This window comes from Vespula vulgaris, chromosome 3, assembly GCF_905475345.1.
Source record: "Vespula vulgaris chromosome 3, iyVesVulg1.1, whole genome shotgun sequence".
Lineage (NCBI taxonomy): Eukaryota > Metazoa > Arthropoda > Insecta > Hymenoptera > Vespidae > Vespula > Vespula vulgaris.
The window spans coordinates 7,534,759-7,550,995 of record NC_066588.1 but is presented as its reverse complement, the minus strand read 5'-3'; the positions used below and the strand labels follow the sequence as shown (position 1 = coordinate 7,550,995).

The window sequence follows — 16,237 nt, the reverse complement described above, 5'->3', positions numbered from 1 at the left end:
TCGGCACGTATTTTTTCTTCCTTCCTTTCTTTTTTTTCTCTTCCTTTTGGGCCAATGGAACGTAGACAGAAAAGAGAGGGTGTCTTGGGAGAGGGTCAGGATATCGAAGAAATATACAATGGGAAGGGTGAGAGGGAGGGATTGTGGGAGGGAGGAGGGGTGAAATCGCGAAGTAGACCGAACGACGTCATTCACCGAGTCGACGCTGATTACTAAGTTCCCGTCTGTGGTAAATCGCTCACGATAGATCGCGTGGGATTAACGGACTGTTTCTCATTGTGCCTGGCAGCAATGTGAGTGCTACAAACCATCGGTACTGCCACCCGGATGGATAGCTGAAGCCGGCAATGAAGAATACGTACTTAGAAACGTTCCAACTCCGCGAGAAATGCGGGTACGAAGCTGAGAGAGAAAGATGTATAGAGAAAGAGACAGAAAGAGACAGAGAGAGAGAGAGAGAGAGAGAAAGAGAGAGAGAGAGAGAGATGCAAGAGAAGATCCGTGTTAGTTGAAAATGTTCGTATCGAGCCTAGAATGTACATAGAAATTCTTCGAATGGAACGACGAACTCAAATTATTTGATAGGACTCTAAAAGTCTTAAAGGATAGGCTATGATGAATCTCGAGAAATATATGACACATTGTATAATGGAATAAAGATCAATCGAAGAGAATCGAAGAGAAGAAACTAAAATTCTTAATGATATCGTAGTCCCGATATAAACGGAGAGCGACGTTGAATGAGACTAAGGATTCCAAGTATTCGAAGAAGTTATGATCCGGATTGAAGCAACGAAATTCCGCGGAGATTCCGCGTGCCGGAACGCGGAGAAGGCGTACGAGAGAAGAAGGAGGAGTCGCGTTCAAGGGCCAACTGAAATTTGAGTTACCTGAAAATGTTGGAGAATTAAGAGAAATAAAAAAGATAGAGAGACAGGGATAATATACAATATACTATACAATATGTATGTATGTATGTATATATATATATATATATATATATATATATATATATATATATATATAGAAAGAGAGAGAGAGAGAGAGAGAGAGAAGAGACTAGACATATCATTGTGTTGTCGAGTGCGTTGAATATTTTAGACGGACAGCAATAGACTTGGTCCATGGTAGAGTCCATGTACTTCCACTCAGGAGATAGTTCTTCCCCTAGCTTCGCTTTCTCTTGAAGCATAAAGTAGTAGCTTGTCGTGATAGTCAGCCATGGTAGTTTACCGTGCTAGACGACGACGGCTAGCTGACCCTATCCCCTTCTCCTTATTCTTACGTCTTCTTCCCATTAAACCTTCGTGTACCTACTGGCGTACGGATAAGTCAAGATAAAATACCGGAATGAGAAAAAAAAGAAAGAAAAAGAGAGAGAGAGAAAGAAAGAGAGAGAGAGAGAGAGGGAGAGAAAGTTGGATTCTGAAAAAGAAAGATAATAGGGTAGATCGTGGATGGAAGAATGAAGGGAAAACGACTAGTTTTCCTGAAGAACAACTTCTTCGTAAAAAGGCACGGCATTAGACTCGTTTTTTCTCTTTATCTCTCGTTCTTACCTAACGAATAAAATATATCCACTACATAGTATTATTTCCCTCTTTATTCCTTCAAGTTTTTCCATACTTAAAAACTCAAAAGTTGAAAAAAAGTAATTCTCACTGGCAAAGTGGTCGAATAAATAACACGTGCACGAATAGGAACATCTGCCGAGCATCGATTTCATATAAATCTCTTATTTCAATCTTTAATATACTATATAACGTTAGAGTTACGTCTCCCGAATTAAGAGGAGGAAGAAAAGGAGGAAGGTAGCTGGGAAGATCCTTGGGAAGGAACAAGACTAACGCGTCACATTGATTTCTTTGGCGCTTCGACTTCTGGCAAACGAGATATTGAGCTTCAAAGCGGGACTCGTACGTGGCCTGTTTTTGGATGTTCTTGGTTCTGCCTTTTCTATCTTTCTTGCTCTTTTTCTCTCTATTCGCCTAAAACGATGGAGCAAAAGAAGGAGCAGGAGAAGGTTTGAGATCCTCAGACAGGTTTACAAAGAGAATGTACGATGTGGTTCCTTCTCCTGGCTTCTTGGTCTTCACTCTTCTTCTCTTCCTTCTTCTCTCTCTCTCTCTCTCTGTTTCTCTCTGTCTTCGTCTTTATCCATTTCCAAGCTTTTCTCTTCCAGTCACAGCGGCGAACGTTCCTCTATCGTCTCGCTCGATATTTTAGACTCGAAGCATAATTTCAGGCTGGTGGACTATACTCGCGCCGAGGGGATTCTTCCGTGGCGACGGAGGAGTAGCAGCCTCATTGAAATTTCATGCCCGTTGACCTACCTAGCAAACCTTACCTCAGACATGCTCGACTAGTTCCACCGCCTCTGCTACTACTGTGCCTGCCTCTGCCACTACCATCGTTGTCGTCGACATCCCGAAAACTTCCTACCGGAAGAGTCGAGCCATTACACGTCCTCCCACAAAATCTCTTTTCGTTTCTCCTTCTTTTGCCAAGTTCTCGAGAAAAGTGTCTTTCGAAAACTATCATTTCGATCGTTCTATTCGATATAGAGATAAGAAACGAAAGAGAAAGAGAGAAAGAGAGAGAGAGAGAGAGAGAGAGAGAGAGAGAATTAAAAAAGAGAAAGAAAGAGAAGGTAAGAAGAAAAAGAAAAAAAGAAAAACATTCATCGTATATCTTCCAAGGAGAAACTTCCATGTGAACTCACCGACTTAACGTACGAAGAAGTATGGCCGGTTCTTGTTGGGGATGGGTAAACGCGTGTAATCGCGCGAGTAGCGAGAGAAGATGGAATATACGCGAAGGATGGTCATAACTATGTCCAGACTCCACTGGACCGAATTCCCTTTGACTATTTGCCGTAGCGTGCAGTGGTGTGACCGGTGCGATCTGTGTTGAGGCTAAGTTTACGGGGTCAGTTTGTCGGGAGGAAGCAAGTGAGATGGAGATACAGGCTGTCCCCGTGGAGTAAAGTGAGATAGAGAAAGAGATAGAGAGAGAGAGAGAGAGAGAAAGAGAGAGAGCGAGAAAGAGAGAGAGAGAAAGAGAGAGAGAGAGAGAGAGAGAGAGAAAGAGACTGAGTCGCTCTTATGTCGGAGTTTGGGAGTGGTGAAGCTAGGAGGGTGCGGAGGAAACTAAGATTTAAACCCTGACAACGTCTCGAGTTTGAGAGGAACGTTCCTCGTTCGGTGGATTCGGGCTCCAGTTACTATTACTACTATAACCAGGCTCCAGGATCTGCTCTAGGATATATAGATATGTATATATATGTCTCTCTCTCTCTCTCTATCTTTCTCTCCTTTCGCACATCGGACGTTGCGACCTAGCAAAAAGAGAGAAGGAGAGAGATAGATAGAGAGAGAAGTAGAGAGAGAGAGAGAGAGAGAGAGAAATAGAGAGAGAGAGAGAGAAAGAGAGAGAGAGAGAGAGAGAGAGAGAGAGTGAAACTCCGGTTGCTGGATTTTAAGTGTCCACCGTCGAACCAGCGAGCCGCATTATTCGGAACTTTCCTGAATCATTTCACGGAATATCGCTTCGTACGACCCTCCTTCTACGAGGGAACGGCCACCATTTTCAACCCCCTTTGGGAATTTCGACATAGGTAGGTAGGTAGGAAGGTATAACATGTTAAGGTCACGCGTTCCATGCAAAAAGGAGATGAAGACGAAAAGAGAGAGAAAAATAGTGAGAGAGTATGTGAGAGAACGAAAGAGAGAGAGAGAGAGAGAGGAAAAGAGAAGAAAAAAATACGAGCCATATACGTATCTACTTGTTAGCGAGGATATATATGTTCTTACGGGATTTTATGAAGGGGGATGAAACGAGATTGACGCCAAGTTATACTCGTAAAATGAGGGTTGAGTCTTCCCTGAGACGAGAGGGTATCGATCGATTATTATAAATATTCTAGGAGAATGGGATTTTGGTTGTCTCATTTTATCCTTCCACTTTCTTTTCTTTTTCCTTCTTTTTCTTTTCCTTTTTTTTTCGTTTTACTATCAATAAAAAATATAACAACATCGTCTTAGTATTAATTTCTAGATAGGCACAACTTTTCATTTTGTATTATTTCTATAAAGAATTACAAAACTTGCGAAAGTGATATAAGACTCTCATCTAACAAACTTTCTCTCTCTCTCTTTCTCTCTCTCTCTCTCTCTCTCTCTTCTTTGTAGTCTACGTAGGAATTCTGGACGCTGGATCCGCTTCGTAAACCGTAAGAGGAAGTCACAAACCACTCGGAGAAGTACAGCTCGTTCAAAGAGGAAGGAGAGTGTGTGTGAGAGAGACAGAGAGAGACAGAGAGAGAGAGAGAGAGAGAGAGACAGAGAGAGAGAGAGAGAGAGAGAGAGAGAGAGAGAGATACTTAGGGATAGAGATAGAGTGTAGGAAGGATAGAGAGAAGAAGGAAGGGTGGAGTCTAAGGAGAGTCCAGACTTCTACCTTAGGAAGGAGTGATAATCTTGAGCAGGCAATAAATCAAGTGACCGCACATTCACAACAGTTGCGAGTATACGGATCCACGCGAGTGCGGATTTACAGATATAAACGATGCTCGGTTTCCTTTTGGCCCGTTCTATCTTAGAGAACTCTAATTCCTTGCATTTAGAGTTAAGATCGAAAAAGATTGTTTGGGACTACCTTTAATAAGAACAAGTAGATTTATTTATACGAAAATTTATAATATAAAACGAAAAATTGTAAATAAGATCTCGTAACTAATACCCTTTTTTTTCGAGAAAATCATTCCCGGATAGATCGAATATCCTTCGTGACCGACAGAAATTTCAAATAAATTTCTGTCCGCGTGATTCGATGAATCGGCAAATACGTAGCCAGCTAGATTCGATATAGGAAAAGGGCCGGTGCCTCGAGATAACCAATAAGAGGGGGATAGGTAAGTGCACGGCTGGTAAGAGCTACCTAAGTAATAATTCTCTTGTAACACTGAAATTCGATATCCGCTGGGGTAAGCTATTTCGTTGGGTTGTCGCTTTGATCACCCGATTTCCTCTACCATCCTGACCCTGCCAATCGACCTGTACATGAAGATTGCCAAAGGACTAACGTATTCGAGAATGACTGATCCCATGTGTATGTTACAAATTTCTTGGAGCTTTTTCTTTAAATAAAAAAGAATTTGTTTCCTCTTCGTACGAGATGTATGAATCAAATTCAAGGATATCGATCGATCGTACGATTAAAGAACACTTAAAGAAGAAAAAAAGTAAAAACATGAAGATAGAGGGGAAGAAAAGAAAGGGAAGAGATAAAAAACGAGTAAGGTGTCGAAGATAGAAGGAGGGAAGAGGAAAAAAAAAGAACAACACGAGAAGACAGTAGAAGCTGAGTTATTATGTCCGGGCGTTACAATGGAAGCAGCCGTATCCCTTACCTCCGTTCTACCCCTTTTCACCCCCGTTCAATAGCGAGAGAAAGTTGCCCGTACTTTTACGGATAAAGATCTCGAGCAAAAGTTACGGTCGTTTGCAAACTAATCGAGCCGTCGCTTTTCTACGGGGTGTCGAAACTTTCCGAGGCTGTCAACTTTTCCGAACCCAACCTCTCCCCTTCTCTCTCTCTCTCTTTCTCTCTCTCTATCTTTCCTTTCCCACCTCCTTTCGTGCCTTATCCTCTCGTTTCGGCCTCCTCCACGGTATACAAACTCGTGCTCGACGATCGACGAAGTAAAGCGATCGTGCTTTTTATCTTTTGCTCGCTGCTTCGAAGCTCACCCCTTCTCCCTTTTTCGTTGCTTTCTCCCTACTTCATCCCCTTTTGCCTTTTATTATACTCCTCGAGGAATAACGATGACAACCGTGATCGATTCAATGTGACCATTTAAAGAGTAACTTCGAGGAAGTCCCGTTCTTTCAAGGAACTCTCTCGCTTCTATAAGCGAAAACTTTGCTGCCGGCGAAATATTTGCATCTTCGTAAAATAATCGCTCTATCGAAAGACGATGTTCTATCGGAGAGAATTATATATATATATATATATATATATATATATATATGTGTGTGTGTATCGAAGTATACTCTAGTAATGATAAAACAATTGTATGTGTAATGAAATAATAAATCGAAAGTATAACGATTGAAAGATTATTAAAAATATTCTTCGATATGGACTACAGCTTGCGTGCAAGCGTGAGCTTACAAAAATGAAAGAAAATATTGTTTAACGATATCTTCTCTCTCTTTATCTCTCGCTCTTTTTTCTCTGTACAATCGAATCCTATACAATCAAAGAGAAAGAAAGAGACGGAGCTCGATCGAGCGTTAACTAACGATGCGAAAGAGAAGAGATGGACCGACTTACCCGAACTGTCTGTCGGTCTAAAGAAAGAGAGAGAAAGTGAGAGAGATTGATAACGAGATCCGTTAAGAATTCTTTGCTTCGTAGTTTCCTAGAGAATAGCTTGGGAAAGAGAAGAAAGAACAGAGGGGTTAGTAGGTTGACCGAATTTTAATGCCTATATACATATATATATATATATATATATATATATATATATATACACACACATATATATACACACACATACAAAATATATATCTGGCACGGTTTTGTCCGTAGAAGATAGGATCCCAGGTGGATAGCTATATTAAAATTCCAAAAACTTTTTAATCTTTCTCCCACCCGCAATTAAATATTAATAATGAAATCCAGAAATGATAGAGAGTGAGAGAGGGAGAGAAAGAGAGAAAGAGAAAAAGATGGAGGAAAGAGAGTGAAGATACATGGGAAGTAGAATGGGAAGGCCTCGTTATACTCTTGCTAGCTCATTTCTTCTTCTATCCTTTTCCTACTCCAACGTTTCTGAATCCATGGATTAAACCTCTCTCGCTTTCTCTTTATCTTGGAAAAGCTGTTAGAGAGAGGGTCGAAGGTTAGACGGTCGGCCAAGCGAAAGAAGGGTGCTCGTGAAAGTGTAAGGGAGCCTGGTGGTAACGAAGCCTCCGTCTATCATAAGTTAGGCTCCTCGTGTCGGACTACGAGAGTTATCTCTTCCTCTCTCTATCTCTCTTTCTCTCTCTCTCTTTTTCTCTAAGTATAAGTGAGATGCCGATGATATTGGTAGTAGTAAAAGGTAGTGCTCGCGAGCCTATCTAAATCGTTTTCGTGTGAGAACGCGTAGATTTAACTGTATATGTATCTTGGTACGTGTATACAGTAGTATCGTTGAAGGTTGGTCAAAGGTGAAGACTAAGGCGGCGGAAATGGTAGAAGGTAAAGGTAGAGCTTACTTAGTCGCCATTTAAACCTGAAAGCGAGCTTTGCTTCTTCGTTTCGAGATCAAGCCGTGATATAAACAACATAACGCGGCAATTCACCCTTTCTAAAATAGGAACACCATTTTCATCTCTATGTCTCTGTTTCTCTCTCTCTCTCTCTCTCTCTCTCTCTTCGTCTCTTTAATCTATGGCTAACACAGTAAACATCGTTTAAGTACTTGCAAGAAATATTTCCCGAAAGAGTATGAAAAATAGGAATCGTTTTGCCGAGATAATGATCGATGGTCGATCGTATCGACGTAATAAACCGATCTCTTTACCGTAATACCAGAAAATGCTGTTAAAAGCGTTCACGCTGCTAGCTACCGAAACCATTCTCCCCTTGTCCGATAAATTATCCATGGAATATTCGCGCGATCGCGTCGTTAGGCGTCGACCAGGGGCATATCGAAATTCTTTTGACAATCGTCGAGCATTCGGGGAGCTTAATGCTTTATTAATGGATGACTCTCTCTAGGGGTTGGAGAGCCTTTGAACTCGTTGGGATGTAAAATCTCTTCCTATCTTTCTCTCTTCCTCTCTCTCTCTCTCTCTCTCTTTCTCCCTCTCTCATTCTCATTCTCATTCTCTCTCTCACTCTCTATCTATTTATCTATCTATCTCTATCTCTATCTCTCGTTTTCTTTCTCTTTCTATCCATCTACTTCTCCTCCTTGAGATGATAGAGATACATAACGCGAAACGTAGCATTCCTAACGCGGATATTATCGCACGATCCAGCCATTCGAATAAGTAAGTTCTTGTGGGAGAGAAAGACGAGGAGAGAGGAGAAAGAGAGAGAGAGAGAGAGAGAGAGTGAGACAGAATGTTAATAGCTTCTCGCGAGAGACGATACGAGACGATGCTCGCGCGTCTTCGCTCGACTTTCAAGAGATCGAGAGTACTCGCAATTCTGTATATATCTGTCAAAACGGGAAATGAAGCTGGCATGTTCTCTCCTTTCCAAGAATACGAGTTTTGCTCTTCTTCGCTTTCTCTCTCTCTCTCTCTCTTTATCTCTCTTTCTCTCTCTCTTTCTCTCTCTCTTTCTCTCTCTCGCTTTCTCTTGATGCCACGACGATGATATTAATTGGCCGTCTTGACGAGAGAATAATGAGCGTGGAACGATGAGATTACCTCGGAGATATCTGAAACGACTTTCTTGGGGGTTTCAGAAGCACCACACCGTCTTTCTCTCCACTTTCTCCTCCTCCTCCTCTTTCTCCTCCTCTACTTCACTAGACGACACTTTACCTCGTCTAAGCCACGAGGGAACGTGTTTCAGAGTAGACGCTCGTAAATCGCCCTTCGATATCCCTCTCGATCGAATGTCGAACGGATCAGCGCTTACACAGAGGTTGCATAATTAATCTCGAGTGTTTACCCTATGGAGAAAGAGCAAGGCCATAGGGCAAGCCTTTTCCTAGCTATAGAACCGGTGCTGGCGCTAACTAGTTTTCGAAGCTACCACGCAGAAAGAAGAAAATCGGTAGAAAGAGAGGCACCCTACTAGGATGAAAGGTACGCGGAAAGAGCCAGAGAAAAACGTCGGAGTACTAGTAGTGATGAGGGTGAGGCTAAGGGTAAGAGGAGACTAGGACGAAAAGAGAGAAAGAGAGAAAGAGAAAGAGAGAGAGAGAGAAAGACGAGGTTGGAAGGAGTAAGCGGAAAACAAAATAAAAGAGGAAAACCTCTGGCAATTTTTCACTAGCTTTTTAAAGCGCGGCTTAGGTACTCGCGGAGCGAGTTTGAATCGATTTTCCTAGAGGGCCCCATTTTTCTACTCACCTTCTTGTGCCAAGCAGTGCAAACTGTACCTACTTCCAGCTGTTTCGCTCACTCGCTCTCTCTTTCTCTCTCTATTTCTCTTTCTCTCTGTCTTGTCTCTCTTTTTCTTTCTTTCTTTCGAATGTCGTTCGTTCGTTCTTTCGTTCGTTCGTTCGTTCGTTCGTTCGTTCGTAAAGCATGGCGAAGCTTGGAGAATTCGAATCAAAACTCGCGTCTTATCGTGCTCGAGAATTCTCGCCGTCTAAGTTGTACGTGTCTTCCGTGAGTTAGAAGCTTCCTGCTATTGCTACATTTGAAATTTATGTTTATATGTAGATGCTCCATTTGCGAATGCTTCCTAATAGGTAGAAGCTCGATTGTATCGTTAAATTTCACGAGGAATATTTATGCATTTTTGAATACAATATATACGTATGTACATACATACATATATATATATATATATATATATATATATATATATATATAAATGTATGTATATTTATCGACGATACATTTCGATCGTACGACGAATAATAAGCTCGTTATTAATGATCGTCGCACAAACGACTCTTTTTTCTTATTTTCGTTTTCTCGGATTACCTGCCATTCCTCTTTTTCCCCTCTCCTTCTTTCTCTTCCTCCTCGTTATTTCGTTATAAAGACCGTATCAATTTATGCTTACCGACTTTGAGTAGAAATATCAATAAAATAAAATATCATTCATAATTAATGCCACGCCAACACAGGATATAATTCGCAATTTGAAGAATATTATATTTCACGGTGATCTGGCCTGCAAAATATGTTTGCAAATACGATTTAAATACATATAATAATTAGAGAATATTGATGTATACTTAAATATCGAATTATGCGTAGTATGTTTATGCGTATTGCGCGACGAAATGTTTCACCCTTTAGGATAATTAATTGCAATGTAAATACATAGATAAGTGTAGATAATGATCGAATCGACTGTCGAATTTGATAATTCGAATTTTTCTATGCGTAGTTGAGTTCCCTCGAAAATTATTTAATGCATCTACGTTTGTGCAATATGTCTATGAAAGAATCGTTACAATTTTTTTTTTTTAAAGATTTATTGTATATTCAAACAAAAAGAAATGTTTGTTAAATCCTCGTTTTTACAATTCCGTATATTCCGAAGGATCTCCAAAACGAGTTTTGGTACAATTTTGCAACGATCGCCCACGTCCTTTATCTCGCTCTTTCATTGCTTTTCTTTTTTCCTTGTTCTATTTTCATTTTTTCCTCTATACACGCACGACGTATTTCACGATCGACGGACTTTCTATTCCTCGTCCCCGAAAAAATATTACCTTTTGGCGCGACCCGCCTCGGCGCCAAATCGAAATCATATCGGCGAATTCAGACAAGAGGCCGGCATTTCCCGTTGCGCTGTATACAATGCCGATACAATCAATCAGGCACAAAGGGTGAGAGAATGAACGTGTGTATGTATGAGAGTGAGAGAGGGAGGAATGACGGAATTTCGTTTCTGACTTCTGTGGAGTCACGGCCGACTTGTTCTCTTCGCGATATCATCGTCCCACCTTTAAATCGTCTCTCTCTCTTTCTCTCTCTCTCTCTCTCTCTCTCTCTCTCTCTCTGTTTCTATCGATCAACTGGTTTAGGAGGAATATACAAGGTCAGCGCAGTAACTCCCGGCCAGCGATCACGGAGATATACGCGTTATTATCGTTTCGCGTCGGTGGTGCATCATGAAACGTCCCGACGATGATGGAAACTCGTAAAAGTTCTTCGGTTGAAGAGAAGAGAGGGAGGGAGAGAGAGAGAGAGAGAGAGAGAGAGAGGAAAGTGAGGAAGAGAGAAAGAGAGAAAGAGGCCGAATGCGCTCGTTAAAAATGTAATAAACGAACGATACCGTTTGATAAAACAAAATATTCTGATTTACCATTTATCCTTCTGCGACTTCTGGAAATTTCATTGCAACCTCTAAGAAAGTTTTAGCGTGCTTAGACACGGAAGTATACGGTTATACTGCAGTTTCAGAACGAACCATTATGTCTTCAAACTTGTCTATATATTTTTTTTATATTAAGGATGATCGTAAATTTTCTTCTTGAATATGATTGTTTTTTTGAATATCAATAAAGATATAGATTAGTAATGATTATTATGGTTAATGAGGATGAACATCGTCGATTATATTATGACCAAAAACAAAACATAAATATATGTGTCCTCCATCGAGAAAGAGAAGGATCATTGGTTGCATTATGGCGCTATATTATCGCGCTCGTATAGAGCAGCAACTAGGCTACGCTAGGAGAAGGACGACGGTAAGTCGTCCTTAATGAGGAAGATTAAGAGGACTTACGAGATCTCGCCAAAGGGAGCGAAGGCTTCCCTCAAGGTCTGCGTCTCGATCTCCGGGCTCAGGTCTCCTACGAATATGTGGTAGTGTTCTGAAACAGAGAGTATAAAAGGTCTTCGTTAGAGTGATTAAATCTATACGATGAACTAATATAATGTAATATAATATATATATATATATATATATATATATATATATATATATGCAAGTATGCGACTATAATAAAAGAGAACAATAATTGAAAAATTATCATTATCATTGAAAATTACATGTAATAAAATTTAATAGTAGTATCTTTGATCAGAGAACATGACCGTAATTTCAATCTTCCACTTAAATATATTATAATATACAGTAAATAATATGAAGTGCACGAAGACAAATATGATAAAAATTAGGAAAAATTTCGAGAAGATACATTAATGCTACGATATTATTTTACAGTTGATTGAAAATCTCCGTATGGACTGTTATCGTTCGGCCAACGTTTTAGATTAAGTATGATTACTAGAAGGATAGAATCCATGTGTTTATTTCCTGTATTAGTAAATATTTTGATACGATCTATTTTAATTAGATTATACGTCGATTCTATGCATAAAAGAATTTTACAAGATTCGTTCTCTGTCAATGACAACTATGCACGGTTATATATATATCAACATATTTATAATACGTTTAGAAAACAATGAAACGATAAAAGAAAAATCTTACCAGATATTAGATCTACCTTTGAAAGATTTTTGTTATTACTACACAAAAAATAAATAACAATCGTTTTAATACTCTTCGAAGCTCGAACTGGCATGATGAAATCGAACAAAGGGAAGAGATAAAGAAGATATCTGGCTATCTTCTATTAGTTCAGATCGATGCTCCAATAAGATCGATCGATATTTATTGTTTTACGAGAGTTCCGAGCGCTTTTCGATATCTATATGTGATATCTTATTGTAATTTATATTACAATACCTCGTCAATCGTTGGAATTTACATAATATTATAATATTTATATAATAGATAATATATATATATTTATATTTATATTATATGTATATGTATAGTCTTTAAATTGTAACAATGTGAAGGATATAAAATAAAGCAGTAATTAATTGTTTTTGGTCGAGCAATCAGCGTTGTCCATGAAATAGGTAATGACCAATAATGACCGGCGTCGGCGTCGTGGTGCAACCAAAATCCTTTCAGGAACGTATGATGAAAATTCTATCATCTGTTCCTATTTTCAGGATTGTATCAATGGTATAATGATGTTTCTTCGATAATAATGATTTTTTATGAAGACTTTACGTTGCGCGTGCAATGTCATATGTTATATACTCCGCACAACGTATATGTTCCAGAGAATCTGTTTGAGGTAAGCCAGAACGTCGTCGCGTTGCCTATTCTTTAGGTATTCAACACAATTATCGCGGCTTCGCAAAAGCGTCGGCCGAGCGTAAAATCACAGCAAGGGTATCCCTCGCTTTCAACGTTCCTATTAAAATTGCAACCGGTAATTTAGCATTGTTAGGTTAGGTAGATACCTTGGATAATACCGCGTGCACCCCATATTTATTCGCGGCCTTTGTTTGCATTTGCTTTGGCCCTCCGGCGACTACACGAGAAAGATAAAGAAAGAAAGAAAGAGAGAGAGAAAGAGAGAAAGAGAAAAAGAATATGGACGAGAGAAAAAGTTAGATAGAATCGATACTGATCGCACGAAAGAGCAATATTTATAAACCAAAATAATTAAAAATTATTATTATAATTTAAAATATTTACGATTCCGTAGAGGATATCAGGAATATCTTTATTCGATAATTATATAAATTATCGAATACTTAGTGAGAAAAAGACCGAATAATTTCGAATATCTAAAGCACAGGATCGAACTTTGGAATATTATTTATTACTCAACGTCCTGAAGATAGTCACTATTCCGTTCTCTTCCGCCAAAATAACTGTTCGAGCGCCAAGAGTACTTTTTTGCAGGCTCGCTTAAATCTAATTCGTCGTATAATTGAAGGGAAAGGCGTCGGGATTGATTTCGAATTCAGTTGTGGGTAAATCGAGAGACTATCGAATTTGCTTCGATCGTTAATCATTCTCGTTTAATGTCTCTCCACTCTCCCTCTCTCCCTTTCCCTCTCTTCTTCTCTCTCTTTCTTTCTCTTCTTCTTCGTCTCTATGTAAACACATATACTCGCACACATGAACTTCAAACCATTGGAAAGTATTTTTAGCTTCAGCGGAAACTCACGCGTTAATTTATTACTCGCTCGAGGTTGGCTTTCGTCTCGATTGGTATATTAGCTTTTATAGGAAAGAAGGCTGGCGTAACATCGTACCCGGGAAATTGAGAAAAATACTTAAGCGACGTAACTCTGTGCAACAGAGAGAGAGAGAGAGAGAGAGAGAGAGAGAGAGAGAGAGAGAGAGAGAGAGAGAGAGAGAATAAAAAGAAGGTCGTTTGGATTCGAAGCTGAGTCAGAAACTCGGCGAGAAAGCCGAGAGTGGGCCGGCTGCTAGTCGGCTTTCGCCGAATCTGGAGTTATGGAAATTTTCTTCTACGGCAATAAATAATATTTGCACCAGCAAGCAGGAAAGACGCGGTAAAACTGTCGATATAGTGTACGCGCGAGAGACCGGTACTTTCAAGCTCTCTCCATACTTTCTACTCGTAGCCCATACACCAGCCCTTTATCCCCACTGCCATTACCACCTTTCATCCCTTCCTACCCCCCTTTCAACCCCATTGTCGGCACCTACGCGCCGCGGCTTTACCGTGTTCGCTGAATATGCATTCCGTTCTTGCGAAATCCAGTTCGTTTACTCTATCCCTAATTGCTCCACTTTGCTCTAGAGTTTAAGATGGATTCTCCATTTATTACCATTGACGTGCCAGTTTGTTGACCTCATTTGCATTTTTTACCAACTCGTCGTCGTCCATCGTCTGCGACGCAGAATCTTCGAAATTTTCGAGATCGAGATAGGAATTAGAAGACCTCGTGCAAATTTACCTTTGGTCGAGTGACATCTTTCCGTATTAGCATATCACGTTGACTGCAACGCAAGATCTTTCTCTGTCTCACTTTCTTCTTATTTCAACGACCTCGCGACATCGTCTTACACTTCTCATCGAATCAAGAATAAGAGATCTCGAATTACCTCAAGAAAACCGCCGACGCTTCTTCGTTTTCCCCTCACTTTATCTCTTTCTATCTACTTCACGGTGCTTTTGTCTAATGCTCGAAAATCACATTAGCGTCGTTAATAAGTACTCGAGAGTTCTATCGACTTCGGAAAATCATCATTCTCCTTCCCTTATCCAATGGCGAATCTGATCTCACTGGAGTAACTTCGATCGGATCAACGAACGTTATCCTTTCATTTCTTCAACCTCTTATCGACCCCCATTCACTTTCTTTTTTTCTTATTCTTCGTCTTTGCTTTCACCGTCACCTTCAAAGAAGGTTGGATGCAACGGGTAAGTGGGTTAAGAAGCAGTAGTCGAAAATCGAGTTATACCTACGAAGAAATAGAAGAGAAGTAGAAAGGGAAGGAAAAGGGATAGGAGAAGGGCCGCCCATGCTACCGGGAGGATAGTTTCACTGAAGGAGTTGAGGAGGGTGGTTTGATTACAATCGGTTTGATGGTCTACCCCCGAGGAGGTTTTGGTCGGCACATAGAAACGTTCACAGACACATACAGATACATATACGGTGAGCTCATTCTGGTGAATTAGTTCGAAAGCTCGTCATCTACTCCTCGGTCATCGTATCTCGAGTAGAGGATATCGAGGCTCCCGTTTGATAGATATCGTTCCTTTTAAAAGAAATCGACAAAATTTCATTATTTTCAACGTCGACGTGAACGACGACACTTCGTCGCACATCATACGATGTCATTTTTTTCGTCAATAAACGTCCCATACAACGACCACATCAAATTTTTGAATAATTAGAATTTCACATTCCCATTTATGAGAGGCGTTATTAAAACTTTTCTTTCCGCGTTCGTTCTACTCAGTCAACTAGTATCCCGATTTCAGTTAGTAGTAGTGTACTATGTATGGTTGAAGAAGAGAAACCTTTTTGAAGAAAGAGGAAACAGGAGAAAAAAGAAGACGAAGGTTAGAGAAGGAAGAACCTTTAAGAGTTCTCGCCAGCTTTCCATGTTATTTGACGCTTCGTATAAAGGCAAGAATTCTTCATGCTCTCGAGGAATTCTTCAAAAAGAGAACGATATAAGGAGCGAAAGATCATGTAGACGGATGACTGCAGGAACCGTCTGTTGGTTGGAAAAAAGAAATCTATATGGAAAGTCTGTAAAACGATCGAATCGTTGGTAACGATGTAAATAGAGAAAAAGAGGGAAAGAGGAGAAGAGGAAGAGAGATAGAGAGAGAGAGAGAGAGAGAGAGAGAGAGAGAGAGACAAATACAGAGAGAAAGAGAGCATCATAGCGTATTACTGTCTACCGAACGTTCGACGAAGGGCTTTTCAATAAAGCTGGAGTAATGGAGCGTCATTTATTATTGCAGCTAGGCTTCTCTTTCTAACGCAGGAGGCCTGAAAGAGCATATATGAGAGAGAGAGAGAGAGGGAGAGAGAGAGAGAGAGAGAGAGATGAAGCTATATGAATTCTCGCATGTATTCGTGAGCCTGGTCAGCCGAGTTAACCCCTGCTAATACAGTTTTGCTGGAGCTGGACAGCACGATGATTCCGGTTGAGTGGCGAGTCTGGTACCACCGGTATTATTATAGTCATCGTTCACGTCGACAGACCCGGTAGCCAACGATGACGGATGCGCAAA

At 40.3% G+C, this 16,237-nt stretch overlaps 1 protein-coding gene across 8 annotated transcripts in view; it reads right to left on the bottom strand.

Annotated features, from left to right (window-relative positions):
- LOC127062112 (nucleolysin TIAR) overlaps positions 1 to 16,237 on the bottom strand; it is a 387,317-nt gene that overhangs the window by 71,517 nt on the left and 299,563 nt on the right. For all 8 annotated transcript variants that reach the window (XM_050989791.1, XM_050989797.1, XM_050989795.1 and 5 more), the window contains one exon: positions 11,425 to 11,512. In XM_050989791.1, coding sequence (XP_050845748.1) covers positions 11,425 to 11,512 — 88 coding nt within the window. The remainder of the gene's footprint in view (positions 1 to 11,424; positions 11,513 to 16,237) is intronic.